Source organism: Symphalangus syndactylus, chromosome 9 (assembly GCF_028878055.3).
Source record: "Symphalangus syndactylus isolate Jambi chromosome 9, NHGRI_mSymSyn1-v2.1_pri, whole genome shotgun sequence".
In the NCBI taxonomy this organism is placed as follows: domain Eukaryota; kingdom Metazoa; phylum Chordata; class Mammalia; order Primates; family Hylobatidae; genus Symphalangus; species Symphalangus syndactylus.
Genome location: NC_072431.2, coordinates 63,464,035 through 63,483,821, shown reverse-complemented (window position 1 = coordinate 63,483,821; position 19,787 = coordinate 63,464,035). Strand labels below are relative to the sequence as shown.

The following is a 19,787-nucleotide window of genomic DNA, read 5'->3' as shown; positions in this document are numbered from 1 at the left end:
GCCTACTTCCTCAACGCTGGGTTCTGTAAAGGGTCATCTCACCCAGCAATAAATAAAGGGCAACAGAAGGGAAAAAGCAGTTTGGCTCAGGAGAAATAAAGTCCCATTCAAGCCCAAAGACACCACCACAATTACCTAGACCTGTGAGCCTTTGGTTCCTGTCTTGAGGCCTCTGTCTCCCCATTTAGGAACCACGCCTGCTGCTCACTCGGCCTCATGCTATATACCCCCCTCCCCACCCCACTGAGCACAGCCTGGGCCAGGCTGGGCCTCTTTACCCTACTCTCCCATCCTAGGTCCAAACTTCTAGGGAGTTTTGTTTCAGTTTGTGAAAAAGAGAAAGGATTAAGGCTGGGCATGTCTGAGCCATCCTCCACAACCAGGAATTATGGAATAGCCCTTAGAAGGCAGGGGCTAAGGTCATGGCCGAGTTCAGCTTCCACTTGCCAGGTAGCAGCAGAGAAAGAAAAGACTCAAGCCCAGTGGGTAGGGGAAAAATGTGACCATGGGAACCTTTTGGGGGTCCTTCAAAAAGTCTCCCATTTTCCTTTCCATGAAGAGCACAGGCTCAGTTTCAGGGCAGGGAGGGAGTGGGGCCCCTCAGAGGTTAGCTCTGGCCTACAAAACCCTGAGGCATAAAGGGATGACACTACGGAGTAGGCCTTGTGCTGGGCCAGGGGAGAGGCTTAGGATTGGATGATGGTTAGTAAACCTTATAGAATACTTTGCTTAGAGTTTCATGGAATGTCCCAGAAGTTTACCTTAGTCTGGACCCACCCCCAGTCTGAACCTTCTGGAACTTTCTATGTACCCCAGGTTTGGGGGCTCACAGGGAACGTTCCTGGCTGGGATCTTGACTGAGAAAACAAACTTCAGAGGTCTATCTCAAGGAGCCCATGCTATTAGACCACTAGTGCTTTACAAACCCACACCGAAAGGCGGCCACCTGTTTCGCTAGAACAAAAAGCCCTTGCCTCACTGTTTCTGTCGTGCCTGCTTTATTGGTTGAGAAGTACTAGTTTCAGAACATTTTGCTAAACTTCACTTCGTGCAGTTTGTTTTTCCAGAAAAAAGAAACTCCACTTCCTGCAGTTTTGTTTTTCCAGAAAAAAGTCTCTGTCTTGTTTTCTAAATATGAAACATAGTAACAATAAATGTTCTTTTAAAAAGTACATATCCCCTCCCCCCAAGTCCAGGCTCACTGAGCCAAACAGGTCTGAACCAGATTGGGCTCAAACCTTTTTTTTTTTTTTTTTTTGAGATAGAGTCTAGCTTTGTAGCCCAGGCTGGAATGCAGTGGCAGGATCGCAGCTCACTGCAACCACGACCTCTCAGGCTCAAGCGATTCTCCCACCTTAGCCTCCTGAGTAGCTGGGACTACAGGCACTTGCTACACCTGGCTAATTTTTGTGATTTTTGTAGAGATGGGGTTTTGCTGTGTTGCCCAGGCTGGTCTCCAACTCCTGAGTCAAGTGATCCACCCGCCTTGGGTGGATCCCAAAGTGTTGTGCCAGGCCCCAGATCTTCACTACTGCATCATATGGTCACTGCAAAGCCTTGAGTAGGGGCATACCCCCAACCTCCAAGGCAACAGACAATCAATGGTTTTCTTTTTTTTTATTATTATTTTCAGGCTAGATTGGCACAATGATGGAATGGTTTTCAAGAGGCCAAGTAGGACCAGCTGTGGGTTTATCCTATTTTACCTAAGGATTTTACACAATACATTGAGTGAGGGAATTGCACGCAATGATTGCACTCAGTAATATACCAAACCACTCCTGGCTTTGTTTAGACCCTAGACTTGGGCCCTCATCCTTCTCGTAGACCTCTTTCGAGGATTTTCCCCTTTTACAGATTACACTCAGTCCTGAGCATAAACACTTGAGCACCTACAATCTCACAGCCAACTCACTGCTGAGTCCAGTGACTCACAGTTAAAAGAGCTACGGCAGCAGCTCTGATCAAAGTGATGACCAACTACTTAACATGAATTAGAAACAGAGCAGAAAAAACAGGCGTTTAGCCAGCTCTGCGTAAAGAACCAAGTCTCCACCTTGAACACCAAGCTCCCCCTGTCCCTCAGTAGTCCTGTGTACTCCCAAAGCCCCCAAATTTATCCCAGCCTCAAGCAGCCCTGTTTAAAAAATTAAGGAAGGGCCTGTGATAAGCACTGCAGTGAAACAGGAATAGGGGACTTAAGCACGGAGTTTGTCACTCTATTTCTGGGAGGGGATGGGCTGCACAGTGTGCAATGGGGCTGGCTGGTAAAGGGAGGACCAGGTGACAGCCACACTGTCCCAAGGATGAACCTAGCCCCGCTAGCGTCATGCTGTAATCCCTGTGGATTAGAACTATGGATAATAGGCTGGGCGCGGTGGCTCATGCCTGCAATCCCAGCACTTTGGGAGGCCGGGCGGGCGGACAGCCTGAGGTCGGCAGTTTGAGACCTCAGTCTGGCCAACATGGTGAAACCCTGTATCTACTAAAAATACAAAAAACTAGCCAGGTGTGGTAGCGGGAGCCTGTAATCCCAGTTACACAGTCAGGAGGCTGAGGCAGGAGAATCGCTTGAACCCGGGAGGTGGAGGTTGCAGTGAACTAAGATCGCACCACTGCACTCCAGCCTGGGCAACAGAGCGCAAGACTCCATCTCAAAAACAAAACAAAACAAAAAATCCCCCCAAAACTATGGATAATAAAGCATGACAGACCTCAAGATGCCAAATGATTTTCTCCTCTGCTGTCATGCCCACCGAATAACTTCTCCAAGGTCACACATTAAATATGGGCACAGGAACACTCATTCCTATGCTCAATGACTTTTTCTCACTCCCACATGCTATCAACAGAAGGGGGAGTGCCCCAGGGGGCTGACCTTAGCGGGAGGAATGGCAGGCTCTCCACCGATCCCATTCTTACCCTGGACCAGGTCTCACCTTCGGCTTGGGGAAGTCACAGAAAGACAAGTTTCGTACAACCCCGGACCTTTTCTTTTGGCAGCCAACAATTGGTCACATTGCACATTTCAAGGTTACAGAGGAGGCCCACCGTACACACGCGGGGCAGGAACAGATAAATCTTGCTCGGGGCTTTACAATAAAGCTACAGCGAGTGTTCCAGAAGTTGACCACATCTGGAAGCAGGAAGACAGACTCTGGAAGAAGCACTCTAGAGACTCCAGAAACTCCTTCACTCCTGGGCTTTCGAGACTCTTCAGCGTGGGGCCTCTTTCTCAGACATCGAAAGGCCGGCCTCCTTTTCTGGACCATAGTGGAGCGATGTGCAGGTCATCAGCTAAGCTGGGCGAGTCGGGGAGGGCAGGGGGAGTACAGTTCCTTCGGATCCCAGCAGAGGTAGACTATCAATGGCCAAGGGTTCAGAGACAGGAAAAAAGGCCTTTTTGGGGGGGTTGGCTGGAGACACTCCCTTTTCCTCCTCTCTCCGATTAAATATAAAAGCCGATGATGATGAAGATTGAGAAGATGAGGAAAATGGCAGCGGTGTCTCGGGTATCCTCCCAGCGGAGGCCTTTCAGGGACCGATACTCCTGCCGTTTGCGAAGGGCCTCCCGCCGGGCCCTCAGGCGCCGTTCCCGCTCCAGTTGTTCCCCGTAGTGGGCCTGGTAGAAGGCGTCAAAGTTGAACATCGTGCGGTTGGCGCCGGGGGCGGCCCGAGAACCGTCGTGGGTCCGAGAGGTGGGCGGCGGGGTACGCGGCGAGCTGGGGTCGGGTGCGGGTGTCCTGGAGGGCCGGACGCCAGGTCCGCGCAGGTCCTCGTCGCTGAGCAGGCCGCGATCATACTTGCGACGGAGGGTGGCACTGCCCAGCACCACGTAGGCCTGGGAGATGCGCGTGAAGCGCTCGGCGGCCTCCGCGCTCCCGGAGTTGCGGTCCGGGTGGTAGAGAAAGCACTGACGGTAGTAAGCCGCCTTGATTTGGGCCTGCGTGGCTGTGGAGGGGACGCCGAGCAGATCATACAGCGCCGTGCGCGAATACGAGCAGTCGCCCTGGGAGTAAGTCCTCACTCCTAGGCTCAGGCTGGGTGCAGAATTTTGTGGAAAGCCACAGGTTTGCAGCAACCTCCACGGTAACAGCCGCGGGCACCATCGCCAGTGCATAGCTGCCATCTTGAATTGATTCGGCGGGCGGTGCAAGAGAAACCGGCCAATGAGAGGCGCCGGTTGGTCGCCCTGTAGCCAGTCAAGTAAAGGGGGGGCGGGGCGGGCGTGGGGGTGGAGCATGCGTATTACTAAGCGGTCGCCTGGCTGATGACATAAAATCCGGGTTCCGGGAGCCGCCAGTCGCAGGCGTGCAGCTGAGGCGTCGAAATGGCGTTCGCCGGCCGGCGTCCGGAGCACGGCGGACCCCCGGAGCTGGTAAGTCCCGGGGCCCGCGGACACCCCTCTCCCCACTTCTGCGGCCACCGCGTCTGAATTATTCCTCTACCTGCCATTTATTTTTCTCTTTTTCGCAGTTTTATGACGAGAAAGAAGCCCGGAAATACGTTCGCAAGTGAGGGGAGCCCGAGTGCTGCGGGGCGTCCGGGGGTCGGGAAGCGGCAAGTTGCCCCGGTTGCTGGCGTTGCCCGGAAAGCCCGTAGAATTTGAGGGTGCGGGGAGGGAAGGACCTGGGTGGGTGCCATTTCTGTCTCTGGTAAATCAGCTTTAAATTGCCGACCTCTCTGGGCCTCGGTACCTCAGCGTTGAGGTAGGGGTGCTCGCGCTTGCTTTCTGTGGGTGGTTTTCAAAGTCGAATGTGACAACTTGTTCTAAGCATGTGGTAAAATAGGCGCTGGGCGGTGGGTACGGGCGAGGGGTCAGTCCTGGTGGGGGGAAGGAAGTAATGGCCGTAGGATGCTTATCGTGGCGCCTTGTTGCCAATAAATCTCCAAGACAGCCGTTGGTGTGTTATTGTCTGAATTTCACAGAGGGTAGTTTGTATAAGTACTGAGTTGTAGCCAGGTGGGGGTGGCTCACGCTTGTAATCTTAGCAATCCCAGCACTTTGGGAGGCTGAGGCGGGAGAATCGCTTGAGCTCAGGGGTTCGAGACCAGCCTGGGCAACGTAGCGAGCCCCCCCGCCCCGTCTCCGTAAAAAATAAAAAAATTAGCCGGGTGTGGTGGCTCCCCTCGGCCTCTCCAGTAGCTGGGGCGCCGCCACCACGCCTGGCTTATTTTTTTTATTTTTTGTAGCGATGGGGTCTCGCCGTGTTGCCCAAGGTGGTCCAAGCCCAGGGCTCAAGCGATCCTCCCGCCTTCGTCTCCCGAACTGTTGGGATTGCAGGCGTGAGCCACTGCACCTCCTGTCTTAAAAAAAAAAAGGGGGGGGGGCGGGGGGAGGCTGGCGCGGTGTCTCACGCCTGTAATCCCAACACTTTGGGAGGCCGAGGCGGGCGGATCACCTGAGTTCAGGAGTTCGAGACCAGCCTGGCCAACATGGCGAAACCCCGGCTCTACTGAAAATAGAAAAAATTAGCTGGGCGCGATGGTGGGTTTCTGTAATCCCAGCTACTCGGGAGGCTGAGGCAGGAGAATAGCTTGAACCCGGGAGGGGGAGGTTGCAGTGAGCTGACATCACGGCACTGCACTCCATCCTGGGTGACAGAGCAAAACTTTGTTTCAAAAAAAAAAAAAGATACTTTGTGGTTTTTCCATGCTCTCTCACGGAGAGACTAGCCCTATTTCAGTAAATGGTTACTGGCCGGGCGCGATGGCTCATGCCAGTAATCCCAGCCCTTTGGGAGGCCGATGTGGACGGATCACCTGAGGTCAGGAATTCCGAGACCAATCTGGCCAACATGGTGAAATCCCGTCTCTACTGAAAATACAAATATTAGCCGGGCCTACAGGAGGCTGAGGCAGGAGAATCGCTTGAACCTGAGAGGCAGAGGTTGCAGTGAGCTGCGATCGCACCACTGCACTCCAGCCTTGGCGACAGAGTGAGACCCTGACTCAATAAATAAATAAATAGCTATTGGATACTGTTTCTTTTTTTTAGGGACAGGGTCTCTCTGTTGCCCAGGCTGGAGTGCCATGGCATGATCCCTGCCGACTGCAGCCTTAAGCCATCCTCCCCAGTAGCCGGAACTAGAGGCACTCGCCACCACACAGGCTGAAATAGCTTGATAATTTTTTGTGCGTGTGAGACAGGGTCTCATTCTATCGCCCAGGCCGAAGTGCTGCAGTGGCTGCAACCTCGCCTCCCGGTTAGTTGGAACTACAGGCGCGCCTTCTCGTGCCCGGCTAGTTTGTGTAATTTTTTTGTAGAGAGGGAGTTTTGCTGTGTTGCCCAGGGATCTGGTAAGTTGCTCACGGGATCCACCTGCCTTGGCCTCTCAAAGTACTGGGATTATAGATAGGCGTAAACCACCAGGCCCGGTCCTTGCTGATGACTTTTTATGTCGATTATATGTTGAAGTGATATTTTGAACATATTAAGTTAAAGGAAATATGTTATTAAATATATGGGGTTAAAAATATGACTCCAGAGGCCGGGCGCGGTGGCTCACGACTGTAATCCTAGCACTTTGGGAGGCCGAGGCGGGCGGATTGTAAGGTCAGGAGATCGAGAAATCCTGGCTAACATGGTTAAACCCCATCTCTACTAAAAATGCAAAAAAAATTAGCCGGGCGTGGTGGCGGGCGCCTGTAGTCCCAGCTGCTGGGGAAGCTGAGGCAGGAGAATGGCATTAACCCGGGAGGCGGAGCTTGCAGTGAGCCGAGATCGTGCCACTGCACTCCAGCCTGGGCGACAACAGAGCAAGACTCCGTCTCAAAAAAAAAAAAATATGACTCCAGTTTCTTTTACCTGTTTCTTTAAATTTCTTCTTGACTGGCTATTGGGAAGCCATATGTGGCTCACATTCTGTTTCTCATGGACAGTGCTGCTGTAGGTTTTTGTGCATTGTTGATCCTTCTAGATGAGAGAAACTATGGAGAATAATTCTTGCAGAAAATGTTTTCAACAAGTGCTAGAGCAGTCCAGCCTAATAGAGTTGCAGATCCCAGTGGTTGTTTATTACTAGCTAAGTGATTTGCTTTCACACATCCGCTTGGCAGCTGGTGCAGTGATAATTTGTTACCACAAAATAACATGGTCCTGAATTAAATGGAATTTTTGGGGTCACTTTCAAATGGTTGAATTTGTTGATCCCAACTTAGAAGGGGTCAGAAGAGAGTACCTCGGGATGATTGATCCTTTTTTTTTGTTTTTAACTTGGCTTTTTTTTGTTTTTTGTTTTTTGTTTTTTTTTGGTCTGGGGGAAGTACTCACCCAGAACTCCTTTACCATGTCCACTTGTGTTTCTGCCTTCCCAGCTCACGGATGATTGATATCCAGACCAGGATGGCTGGGCGAGCATTGGAGCTTCTTTATCTGCCAGAGAATAAGCCCTGTTACCTGCTGGATATTGGGTGAGATTCTGGGGCCTGGTTCAGATTGTCTAAGGTGGTGAAGTGTCTTTGCAAACTGACCCTGAGTGTGTCTGGTCGTGTCTTCCAGCTGTGGCACTGGGCTGAGTGGAGGTTATCTGTCAGATGAAGGGCACTATTGGGTGGGCCTGGATATCAGCCCTGCCATGCTGGGTAAGTATGTCCTGTCTGGCACCAGGGTGGATTACCTTGATGGGTGTGGAGAAGCCACAGGTATTGTCTCTTTCTCTGACTGCCTTTTCTCTAATGTAGATGAGGCCGTGGACCGAGAAATAGAGGGAGACCTGCTGTTGGGGGATATGGGCCAGGGCATCCCATTCAAGCCAGGCACGTTTGATGGTTGCATCAGGTGAGGGTCTTCAATTCCTGCTTTTATTTAGAGACAGAGTCTCACTGTGTCACTTAGGCTGTAGTGCAGTGTCTGTGATTATGGCTCACACTGCAGCCTCCACCTCCTGGGTTCAGGTGATCTGCCCACCTCAGCCTCCTGAGTAGCTGGGACTACAGGCCCACACCACCATACCTAGCTAATTTTTTTTTTTTTTTTTGAGATGGAGTGTTGCTGTGTCACCAGGCTGGAGTGCAGTGGTGCGATCTTGGCTCACTGCAACCTCCGCCTCCCAGGCTCAAGCGATTCTCCTGCCTCAGCCTCCCAAGTAGCTGAGATTACAGGAGCGTACCACCACACCCAACTAATTTTTGTATTTTTAGTGGAGGTGAGGTTTCACCATGTTGGCTGGGATGGTTTCAATCTCTTGACCTTGTGATCCACCCTCCTCGGCCTCCCAAAGTGCTGGGATTACAGGTGTGAGCCACCGTGCACAGCCTAACTTTTTTTTGTATTTGTCGTAGAGATGGGTTTTTGCCATGTTGCGCAGGCGATCCACCCACCTGGGCCTCCCAAAATGCTGGGATTACAGGTGTGAGCCACCCTGGCCTCTTTCTTCCTGCTTTTAGTCCTGCAGGCCAGTGCCTCCCAAACCTGGCTGTGCAGCAGAGTCATGCAGATATTTACAAATACACATCCCGTGGGATTTTCAGATTTACAAGGTTAGAGCAAGGCCCAAGAGTGTATTTTTTTGGATTCTAAAACTTTGCAGTCTGGCCAACACGGTGAAACCCAGCCTCTACTAAAAAGCCAGACGTGGTTTTTTTTTTTTTTTTTTTTTTGAGACAGAGTCTCGCTCTGTCGCCCGGGCTGGAGTGCAGTGGCGCAATCTCGGCTCACTGCAAGCTCCGCCTCCCGGGTTCACGCCATTCTCCTGCCTCAGCCTCCCTAGTAGCTGGGACTACAGGCGCCCACCACTGTGCCCGGCTAATTTTTTTGTATTTTTGGTAGAGACAGAGTTTCACCATGTTAGCTAGGATGGTCTCGATCTCCTGACCTCATGATCCTCCCACTTCGGCCTCCCAAAGTGCTGGGATTACAAGCGTGAGCCACTGCACCCAGCCTAAAAAGCCAGACATGGTGGTGGGCACCTCTAGTCCCAGCTAGCTAGCTACTCAGGAAGCTGAGGCGGGAGAATTGCTTGAACCTGGGAGGCGGAGGTTGCAGTGAGCCGAGACCACGCTACTGCACTTCCAGTCTGGGCGACACAGCAAGACTTCATCTCAAATATAAAACTTGTGTACTATTGTGATCATTTTGCATTGCCGGGTTCAGGCACCACTGGTACAGATTCTGTGTCAGCTTTGTGTGTCTGGTGGGGGAGGGGAGGTGGTCTTTTAGCCTCTAGCAGCCATTTTATGGGCCCCAGCCATCTTGTGGGCCCCAGCAGCCATTTTTTTTTTTTTTTGAGACGGAGTCTCGCTCTGTCGCCCAGGCTGGAGTGCAGTAGCGCAATCTCGGCTCACTGCAAGCTCCGCCTCCCGGGTTCACGCCATTCTCCTGCCTCAGCCTCTCCGAGTAGCTGGGACTACAGGCGCCCGCCACCACGCCCGGCCAATTTTTTTGTATTTTTAGTAGAGACAGGGTTTCACCGTGGTCTCGATTTCCTGATCTCGTGATCCGCCCACCTCGGCCTCTCAAAGTGCTGGGATTACAAGCGTGAGCCACCGCGCCCGGCCCCCAGCAGCCATCTTAGTTTATTTGCCAACAGATAACCGGTGGAGAGCGTCTGGGCTTGCTCTAATCTCTTCAGTGCTTCACAGTCCTTTCTCTGTAATCAGAGTCGGGTTAAACATTCGCATAGCACTTCGATAACAGATCTTAGAACGTTAAAATTGATTAAGTTTTTCTTAGGCTGCTGTGATCAGTTTTGTTTAGTTTTTGGTGTGGTGTGGGAGTAAAGGTGAGAAAATAGAGGAGGAAGTTACAAATCATTACTTGCAGGGGAGACTTCCTTTGGTTACCCTAAGTTGAGTGGTGGGGATGTGAAGTGGGGAGCCAGGTGAGAGGTAAAAATTCGGATTTGAAGATTTTCCTTTTACATCTGGGAACAAGACCCAGGGGTTGGGGAATAATTTCAGGGGTAGCAGATGCTTTTTGGTAGTGGTCAGATGAGGTGTTTTAAGCTGTGAAAAACCGAAGGCCAGCAGTATGGTCTGTATGTTTCGGAAGGGCATGGTCAGTTTTGTCTGTCTTTGGGGAGAGGTGAGGTGGTATAGCAAACATTTTTTTGGAGACGGAGTCTTACTGTATTGCCCAGACTGGAGTGCAGTGGCACGATCTTGGCTCACTGCAACCTCCGCCTCCTGGGTTCAAGCGATTCTCCTGCCTCAGCCTCCCGAGTAGCTGGGATTACAGGTGCTCACCACCATGCTTGGCTAATTTTTGTATTTTAGTAGAGATGGGATTTCACCATGTTGGCCAGGCTGGTCTTGAACTCCTGACTTCGTGAACTGCCCGCCTCAGCCTTCCAAAGTGTTGGGATTTACAGGCGTGAGCCACCGCACGTGGCCCAGACTTTTTTTTTTTTTTTAAAACATTTGCTACATGTAAGGCGTACAAGGTGCTGTGGAGTACGGGGAAATGAAACAGTCTCTGCGTGTAAGACTCTCCACGGTTTATTAGGTGCTTTAGGACATGGACCAGGCAACTGAATATAAGGGCATGAGTGGTGTGTGCCCTAGGGAGTCGTGGGGCTGCCAGAGCACAGGAAAGCCTTGGGTGGAGGGGCTGCGCCTTGAAGGCTGGGAGGAATTTGGATAGTCAAGGAGAGGGTTTCTGAGTGAGGGAACAGTGGGCAGAGGCACAGACGCCAGTGGGAAAGGGGTCTGAGATGAGAGGGATGAACGAGAGATTCCACAGAAGATGGGGTTGAGTGTGGTTGGTTCCTAGAAGGTGCTTAAATGTGTCCTAAGAAGTTTGGGCTTGATGGAATAGATGATGGGGAGTTGGCAGGTGACGGGATCAGATGTGTGTTTAAGGAAGGTGATTTTCAGGTGGAAGAGGAGAGGGAGTTAGGTGGAAGCATTTGAGTTGGTAGCACTGAGCATTGAGGGGGGGAAGTGAAAGTTGGGAGAGGCTGTGGGACAAGCCAGTGGGGTGGAGGGTAGGGCTCTGTGTGTGTACAGCAGGGCGGAGGGGAAGGACAGGAAGGAAGACATAGTGACTGCTTGAGGTTTTATTTACTTTTTGAGATGGAGTCTTGCTCTGTTGTCCAGGCTGGAGTGCAGTGGCACAAGGCTCACTGCAACCTCTGCCTCCCAGGTTCAAGTGATTCTTCTGCCTCAGCCACCTGAGCAGCTGGTATTAAAGGCACATGCCACCAAGCCCAGCTAATTTTTGTATTTTTAGTAGAGACGGGGTTTCACCGTGTTGGTCAGGATGATCTTGAACTCCTGACCTCCAGTGATCCACCCGTCTCAGCCTCCCAAAATGCTGGGATTACAGGTGTGAGCCACTGTGCCCGGCCGCTTGAGGTTTTAAATCTGGGGGTTGTGAAGACACTTAACAGGTAGAGTGGAAGGGAGTGATTTAGGAGGAAGGGTGATGGGATGGCTGTGTGTGTGTGAGTAGTCTAAAGCCTGTTTCCTTGGATTGGAGGAAGGGAACAAGGAGGGGTGTGTGGGCAGACAGCCTTGACACGGAGGAATTTTCAACTCGAGATGCAGATGTAAACAAGGTGGAGGAAAGGTTTCTTGGGACTAAGGGACATGAATGCTGTCTTTCTGTATGTCCTATTTTTCTGGTGTTGTAGAGTCATGACCTGCAGTGGACCTGCACTTTTTTTATCTTTAAATTTTTAAATTTAAAAATACTTTAAGTAGAGATGGGGTCTTGCTATGTTATCCAGGCTGGTTTTGAACTCCTGGCCTCAGGCAATTCTGTCTTGGCCTCAGAAAGTGCTGGGATTACAGGGCGTGAACCACTGTAGGTGGCCTCAACCTGCACTTTCTAAGAAGGGAAGCTGTGGGAGGAGGGGTTTCTCTTGGAGATCCAGGATGGATGATGTCAAGAGGCTTGAAGTGGTTGGGGGAGCAATGTGGATTGCTCCCTTGCCTGACTAGGTCCCTTCCTTTTTAGCATTTCTGCTGTGCAGTGGCTCTGTAATGCTAACAAGAAGTCTGAAAACCCTGCCAAGCGCCTGTACTGCTTTTTTGCTTCTCTGTTTTCTGTTCTTGTGAGTATAAGATCTTCTCCCCATCTGGGTTAGCTGCCTGTCCCTCCCTAGCCCTGCAGGTAGAGTGAGGAAATTGAGGTGTCCCATGATGGGTAAGCTACTCATATGGGACCGCATGGGGTGGCAGGACCTTACTGTGGTTACTTCTGTCCAGGTCCTCAGCCTAAGTGGAAGTTCAAGCTCAGTGGACTGATACACTCCAATCAAACCCAGAAGTCACTGAGAGCAAAATTGGAGACCAATTTATTAACTTGTAATAGGGCCTACTTCTGTTGATAGGTATTCCTATGTCTATTATGCTGAGTTTTAATCAGAAGTTGGTTTGGGGGCATGGACTGAGCAGAGTGAGGACAGAGATGTCGTGTCCAGACCATCCAGAGGGGTACCTTCCAAAGTGCCCACATCCTTCTGACTCCTCACTTCTCCCTCCTCCTAGTGCTAATCCTTTTCCTCGGATGGGGAACAGGATAGTGATTTACTGCAGAGAGAGCCTTTATTAGCTTTGTCTTCTAATTAGTGATGTTAATTTCAGTCGTTCACTAGGATTAGATGATAGTCTGAGATTTTAAGTCCTAAAAATGAGTTCTTTTTAAATTTTGTTTTTTGAGACAGACTTTTGCTCTGTTGCCTGGGATGGAGTGCAATGGTGTGATTGTAGCTCACTGCGCCCTCGAACTCCTGGGCTCAAGTGATCCTCCTGCCTCAGCTTCTCAAGTAGTTTGGACTACAGGCACACACCACCATGCCAGGCTAATTTTTTACTTCTTTTTTTTTTTTTTTAAAGAGATGGGGTCTACCTATGTTGCCCAGGCTGGTGTTAAACTCCTGGCTTCAAGCAGTCGTCCTGCATCAGCTTCCCAAAGTGATGGGATTATAGGCGTAAGCCACTGTGCCCAGCTTAAAAATGAGTCCGTTTTGAAGGATCTGAGTGGTTTTTGCCTCCTTAGCCTGGTCTAGCCCACCCCTAGTTTTCCTGGGGTGGACTGCCCCTGCCGATCTGGCCGCTGGTCTTTCCTGGGGTGGACTGCCCCTGCTGATCTGGCCGCTGGTCTTGTGTGTCACATAAGTTGTCCTCCTGGCACACTGGGTTAGTATTTTAGTTCTGAGGGCCTTTGTTTTCTCTTCTCCCTGCTGGAAGGCTCTTCCCCTATACGTTTAAGTAGCCAGCTCCTCACTCCATTCAAATCTCTGCTCAAGTATCCATCTGAAACAGGCCTTTTTGGAACCAAAAGTAAACTGAACTGAAAGGAAACTCTGTCACTTTGTCTAATTCCTCTTTTTGGAACAAAGAAAAAATTTGCTACTGTGAATTAGTTGCCTCCCCTACTAAAACGTGAGCTCCAAAGTTCAGGGTGATCTCTTTTGTTCATGACTATCCCCAGCCCTAACAGTGCCTCACACATAATGGAAATTCAGGAAATACTCAGTGAATGAAGGAAGAGAGGGGTGTCCAGGCCCTAAGCTCATGCGGTCATTTGTAAGACAGTGATGTTCCTGTTTCTTTCAGGTCCGGGGATCCCGAGCTGTCCTGCAGCTGTACCCTGAGAACTCAGAGCAGGTGAGTCCCTCGGCTACTGGGTGTGCAGGGGAGTGGGGGGACTTGACGAGTAAGCTGTCCTGGGGAAGCGACAAAGAACCTTTTGCAGATTGGCGGGAAAAGGAGGAAACATGCACCCTAGTGTGGCCCCTGAGGGCACATTTGATGACCTGATATCCTAAGGGGGTGGCATCTGCGGAGGTGGGGTAGGATGCCTTCTCTTGGCAGATGACATGGTATTACAGATAAGGTGATGCGACTGATAAATAAGTAAATGCCATTTAGGAAGGGTGAGAGGGCACCGACAGTTGTCCGTTGTGTGATGTATAATTAAGGAATGGCGGAGTAGGATGTAGATGCTGAAAGATAAGTGAAGAGCCGTCCCTGACTAACAACATGAATGAGTCTGGATTCCAATTGGTGGCCATCTCCTTCCTAAACTTGAGTGGGGAGCTGGGTCCCTCACTGGAAAGTGAGAATGAGGGGAGTTGCTTTGTTCTGTAATTCTCCTGAGGGAGGTGTGGGCCATGCCAGATTCTAGCCTGTACTTTTCGCTGTGTGGCTTACAACGACCTTAAGTTCTCCCAGGCAGGATTCATCCTGGAGCAGACTGGCTTCTGCGGGAGGGGAGGGAGGTGAAGCTGTCTGCTCCTCTCAACCTCCGCTGCCTGACCCACTGCCTTTCTTTCCTCAGTTGGAGCTGATCACAACCCAGGCCACAAAGGCAGGCTTCTCCGGTGGCATGGTGGTAGACTACCCTAACAGTGCCAAAGCAAAGAAGTGAGCGCTGGGGGCCGGTGTGCTGCCTGGGCTGGAGGAGGGAGGGTAGTGGCATAGCCCTTTCAGGCCACTCAGTGGTGCAGAGGAGTGCTGGGGTGTGGGTCACCAGGGTCCAGGCAGGCGGGGGGGAGTGCAGGTGGAGGGGGTGAGGGCTTGTCTCCCTGTGGGGCTTTTTCTACCCAGCCCTCACTTTGCACTTTCTCCTTTCAGATTCTACCTCTGCTTGTTTTCTGGGCCTTCGACCTTTATACCAGAGGTGAGGGACACTGGGTTTGCAGGCAGGCCTGTGTCTTTTGACTTCCAGGCAGTGGGGCTCAGCCTGCAGAGCCTGCTGGGAGAACACTGATGGGGAAGCAGGGCCCAGCCCCAGAGTGCAGAGCCTGGAGTGCTCACATCCTCTGGAATCTGGAGGCAAAGACCTCTGCTCTTCAGGTCCCAGAAAGGCATGTCAGTTCTTCTCATGGGACTGGACCTCGTCCCTGTCGGAAGGGTCAGGCCTGGGTGCCCTGGCTTCTGGAGTGGGGCAGATGGTTTGAGAACTCTCCAGAGTGACCTAAGTGCACTTTGGGTCCTGCAGGGGCTGAGTGAAAATCAGGATGAAGCAGAACCCAGGGAGTCTGTGTTCACCAATGAGAGGTAAAGCAACTGCTGAACTCTGCCCCAGCTGCAGCCGCGTTTGTTAGACGTGGACTTTCTCTCTGCTCTCACCCAAGCCTCTCAGGTCACGTGCAGCAGGGACACCAAGGTGGCGGTAGAAACATCAGGCCCCATTTGGACTGTGCCTGTTTGGGGCTAGGGGTTTGGGGTCTTGGATGTCTGCGTGCAGCCATGCAGCCTGGACTCCCTTTGTGAGCCCACACGTGCCCCTTCCCCTTGCCATGCCTGGCAGGCTGTCTCCTTCCTTCCTGATGCTGCCCTCCACCTGCATCCGGGACCCTCTCCCTTGGGTGCCGTGGCTCTCCCTTACTTCCTGCATCCTCATCTTGACTCTCCTGGGTCACTCCTGCCGGCACACAGACATGCTGCACAATTTCTCCTATTCTAGAAAAGTTCCTCCCTTAACCCCATAACAACAACTAACCACCCGGTTGTTGCTTCCTTTCATAGCAGAACTCAGACCTGCCTCTTCTTCCATTCCTGCCATTCTCTCAATCCACTTCTCAGGCTGACAGTTCTGTCTCATCAAAAATTGTTCTTGTCGGCCGGGCGCGGTGGCTCACGCTTGTAATCCCAGCACTTTGGGAGGCCGAGGCGGGCGGATCACGAGGTCAGGAGATCGAGACCACGGTGAAACCCCGTCTCTACTAAAAAATACAAAAAATTAGCCGGGCGTGGTGGTGGGCGCCTGTAGTCCTAGCTACTCAGAGAGGCTGAAGCAGGAGAATGGCGTGAACCCAGGAGGCGAAGCTTGCAGTGAGCTGAGATTGCGCCACTGCACTCCAGCCTGGGCGACAGAGCGAGACTCCGTCTCAAAAAAAAAAAAAAATTGTTCTTGTCAAGTCCACCACCAATTTCTGTCAAGCTACATCTGGTCACTTCCGACTTTTTCATGTCCTTAACGTGCCTGCTTGGTAGGGTCAAAGACAGCAGTGCGCTCCTTCCTTGACGCTTCCTTCACTTGGCCTTCCACCCGCTGTCGTGGTTTCCTCAGCCTTCCTGGCTGCTCCTCACTCCACTGCTGCTTCCTCCTCGAGTGCTGGGCCCAGCCTGGATTGGATCCCTTCTCTATCTGTGGTGCTGTAAATGCCAGCCGGAAGGTCCTAACTCCCAAATGTGTATCTTCAGTCTCTTGCCACTGGGGGTTTCCCAGTGCCTCCTCAGTGTCTATACCTGGAGTTTCTACAGGTAGTCTCGCTCTGTTACCCAGGCTAGAGTGCAGTGGTGGAATCTTAGCTCACTGCAGCCTCGAACTTCTGGGCTCAAACGATCCTCCTGCCTCAGCCTCCCAAGTCCCAAGTAGCTGAGACTACAGGTGCATGCCACCGTGCCTGGTTAATTTTTAAAGTTTTTGGTAGAGATGGGGTCTTGCCATGTTCAGGCTGATCTTGAACTCCAGGCCTCAAGCGATCCCCCTGTCTCGGCCTCCCAAAGTTCTGGGATGACTGATGTGAGCCACCATGCCTGGCTATCCTCCAATCTTTTTTTTTTTTTTTTTTGAGATGGAGTCTCACTCTTTCCCCCCGGGCTGGAGTGCGGTGGCTTGATCTCGGCTCACTGCAACCTCTGCCTCCCGGGTTCCAGCGATTCTCCTGCCTCAGCCTCCCGAGTAGCTGGGATTGCAGGCGCCCGCCCAACTAATTTTTTTGTGTTTTTAGTAGAGACAGGGTTTCACCATGTTGGCCAGGCTGTTCTCAAACTCCTGACCTCGTGATTCGCCCGCCTCGGCCTCCCAAAGTGCTGGGATTACAGGTATGAGCCACTGCGCCCAGCCTCATCCTCCATTCTTTACCATTCTTGATCATTCCTGTCTTTCCCTACATTTCACATCTTGTCAGCCTGTCATTGAGCCCTGCTGTCCGTTCCTCAGTGTGTATCCCCGTGCTGACCCTCCCTGCTTCCAACGAGCCTAATCCAGCACTGCCCCTAGCCTGGATTGCTGAACAGCTGCCTGTGTTGTCTCCCTGCCTTTGCAGTCTTTGCCTCTTTCAGATTATTTTCCGCGTAGCAGCAAGACTGCTCTTTTTCTTTTTTTCTAAAATGTAAGTTGTATCTTGTCATTGCTCTTTCAGTGTCTTCATTGCAGTTCCGCTCCTTGCTCATGTTGATTTTCCTCAACACCCTTCACTGCTCTAAGTCATACATACCAGTTGACTTGGTTATTATTTGTATCTCCAGCTAGAGTGAAAACTTGGTGAGGACTGGTATTATATCCCTGACATTAAAAATAGTGTCTTGTTAGTAAAAAGTGCTCAGTATTTTTCTGAATGAATAATTGATTATAAGGTAGTGAAGAGGGAGGTTATTTCTGAGTTCCGGTTGACATGAGGGAAAGGTCTTAAGACCTTTAAGACATTTCGGAGGAAAAATGAGCCCAAAATGCATGTGTTTGGAAGGCTTACAGCTGGGCACAGCCATGCATGTTCCTCGCGTCCACCATAGGTTTATGCTGCCTGACCCTTTGGGTCTTTGCTCATTTCCCTTAGTTTCCCTAGTCCATTCCCCATGGGGAGCTGGGACCCTTCTGGATGACCTCTTCTCTGAGATGCCCATCTTGTGCTCCCAGGGAGCACTCCCATCTCCTCCCTCCCAGGGGAAGTACACATTGCCTTATCTCCATGCGTCTTAGGATCCCTCTTGTCCTTACACTGGTGTCTTCAAACGACATGTTCTAAAAGTAAACATGGGTAAGTTGAATGACCTGAGCATCCATTCCTCAGCTATTTGAAAAGCAGGGGTAGTGCCACCCATCTTGGCAGTGTGTTGAGGGTGCCCAGCACGTACCTTGCCATCCCTTGTTCTGTAGGCTCGCACTTCCAGTTTCTCAGATGAGGTAGAGGGCAGGGAGGAGCTTCTCCCGTTACTGTCACCTCAGTCTAAGCACATTCAGGACACTTGTTTATTTTAAATAACAGGTGAATTAAGAAAAAGTCTTTTAGGCCTTTACCTAATCAGTCTCCAGGCTCTGTTTTTGGCCTGTTCCTCCTGGCCTCCCCCCTCCCATGCCTCTCATGTGCCTCCTGCAGGGCTGGGCCCCCACTTCTCTTGGGACCTGTGCTTTGGGGCACTCCCTGTCTTCACCACCTTCCTTTAGCTCTGTTGATGACTTTCCCCCTTGCTGCTTCTCCCATGGCTCACCTCTTGCCCCCTGGTTCGCCAGTCTATCCTCACTTTGTACTCCTTGTAGAATCTTGAGATGACTCCTCCTGTGTCCCCAGCCCCGCTCTGCAGCCGCTCCTGCTTTGTGCTGGCTCATCAGGCTCAGGCATCCGAATGGCAGCTCCTTGGCTTGCCCTGTCTCTGGTTTCTACGGATGGGTCACAGGTCTTCGGGGTTACCCCGCCCTCTTTCCTTCCCTCACACCCCCCAGTCCTTCCTTTTCAGCCCCTCCTTTCCATCCCTGTCTTCCTGCCCCCAAGCTGTGGGATCCTAAGCTCCTGCCGTGAACTGTCGACTGTGCTCTTGAAGTCTAGGTGATGATGTGTCATTGCATTGGTAGAAAGCGGCCTGCTTACTGCTGCTTAGCTGCTTCCCGAAGAGGGAACAGACTGCTCGCTGGCGTTTAGGTCCAGCCCTCTCCTCCTCTGCCCACCCAACAACCTCTGTGGCCCGGGTGGATGTTATCGGGAAGGAGGGTGTCCAGAGTGGGGACTTGTGTTATAGGGAAGGTGGAGCATTTGAGAGAAGGGGCATCTGAGGCCACCAGACTCAGAGGTAAGCTTGCCATGGATTCACGTGGGGGCCAGCCAGGCAGCCCCATCTGTCAGCTGTCCATCAGCTCATAGCTGTGTCTCCGCCACAGGTTCCCATTGAGGATGTCAAGGCGGGGAATGGTGAGGAAGAGTCGGGCATGGGTGCTGGAGAAGAAGGAGCGGCACAGGCGCCAGGGCAGGTGAGTGCCAGCCTGGGAGCTGGCAGGGTGGGTGGGGGGTGGATGACTATTGCCATGAAGAGCTTGCCTGCATTTGAAGGGTCCAGGACTGCTTTGATCTTTTTTTCTGAGACTGTCCTATTCCTTTTCTGCACAGGGAAGTCAGACCTGACACCCAGTACACTGGCCGCAAGCGCAAGCCCCGCTTCTAAGTCACGACGTGGTTCTGGAAAGGCACTTGCCTCTGCACTTTCCTATATCGTTCAGCTGACAAAGTAGTATTTTAAAAAAGTTCTAAAGTTCTAAAAATGTTTTCTGCAGTAAAAAAAAGTTCTCTGGGCCGGGCGTGGTGGCTCACGCTTGTAATCCAGCACCTTGGGAGTCTGAGGTGGGAGGATCATTTGAGGCCAGGAGTTTGAGACCTGCCTGGGCAACATAATGAAACTTCCTTTCTAGGGAGAAAAAAAAAAAAAAGCTCTGAGAGCATCTTATTTTGTTTAAAGGCAAGAAATAAAATTTCCTTTTGTGGAGCTCCGGCATCTCCCAGCTCTGTGATTCTCACCAAAGTCCAGTTCCTTCTGGTGGGCTACTGCTCGCCTACCCAGGCAGGAATCAGGTTTGAAAAAATTAGATGAAAGCATTCTTTCCATTTGCAAGGAACACAGAGTCCTTTAATTTGAGGCTTATATATAACTATCATAATCACACCAAGCAAAGTTGGGTAGAGGGTCCGCATGAAATGTGTTCGTGGTGCCTGCTGGCCAGTCCGTTTTCCCTTCCTGTGAAGGCCTTGCCAGTCCAGTGGCCTCAGCCTGAACTGTGGCACTGAGCTGCACCGTCAGCTGCCCATCAGCCCAGTGCTTGGATGTCTTGGGCTGATCTCTTGTCCCGTCACTAGTGGTTGGAAAGGGCGGGTCCTGCTCTGGGGTAGTGTGGGACTGTCCAG

General features: G+C 51.5%; 2 protein-coding genes across 4 annotated transcripts; one reads left to right on the top strand and one right to left on the bottom strand.

Annotated features, from left to right (window-relative positions):
* Positions 1-981: 981 nt before the first annotated feature.
* DNAJC30 (DnaJ heat shock protein family (Hsp40) member C30) lies at positions 982-4,163 on the bottom strand. Its single transcript, XM_055292928.2, has one exon. The coding sequence runs from the start codon at positions 4,127-4,129 to the stop codon at positions 3,449-3,451; it is 681 nt and encodes a 226-aa protein (XP_055148903.1). The 5' UTR covers positions 4,130-4,163; the 3' UTR covers positions 982-3,448.
* Positions 4,164-4,256: 93 nt separating this feature from the next.
* Positions 4,257-19,371, top strand: BUD23 (BUD23 rRNA methyltransferase and ribosome maturation factor). 3 transcript variants are annotated; one of them, XM_055292914.1, is made up of 12 exons: positions 4,257-4,378; positions 4,477-4,514; positions 7,318-7,413; positions 7,502-7,584; positions 7,684-7,780; positions 11,900-11,996; positions 13,504-13,554; positions 14,228-14,313; positions 14,524-14,569; positions 14,891-14,949; positions 18,773-18,862; positions 18,999-19,371. In XM_055292914.1, the coding sequence occupies exons 1-12, from the start codon at positions 4,331-4,333 to the stop codon at positions 19,051-19,053; spliced, it is 846 nt and encodes a 281-aa protein (XP_055148889.1). In that variant the 5' UTR covers positions 4,257-4,330; the 3' UTR covers positions 19,054-19,371. The 3 variants fall into 3 exon arrangements, with proteins under 3 accessions (XP_055148889.1, XP_055148890.1, XP_063502495.1); XM_055292915.1 differs by lacking the exon at positions 18,999-19,371 and adding an exon at positions 18,634-18,684; XM_063646425.1 differs by lacking the exons at positions 4,257-4,378; positions 4,477-4,514 and adding an exon at positions 4,524-4,611.
* Positions 19,372-19,787: the final 416 nt, after the last annotated feature.

Bases quoted from the DNA above. Each gene is read 5' to 3' on its own strand.
- DNAJC30 (XM_055292928.2), bottom strand. From the start codon at position 4,129: ATGGCAGCTATGCACTGGCGATGGTGCCCGCGGCTGTTACCGTGGAGG.
- BUD23 (XM_055292914.1), top strand. From the start codon at position 4,331: ATGGCGTTCGCCGGCCGGCGTCCGGAGCACGGCGGACCCCCGGAGCTG. The intron at 14,570-14,890 runs GTGAGGGACACT...TGGGTCCTGCAG, and splicing joins CTTCGACCTTTATACCAGAG to GGGCTGAGTGAAAATCAGGA. The intron at 14,950-18,772 runs GTAAAGCAACTG...TCTCCGCCACAG, and splicing joins TCTGTGTTCACCAATGAGAG to GTTCCCATTGAGGATGTCAA.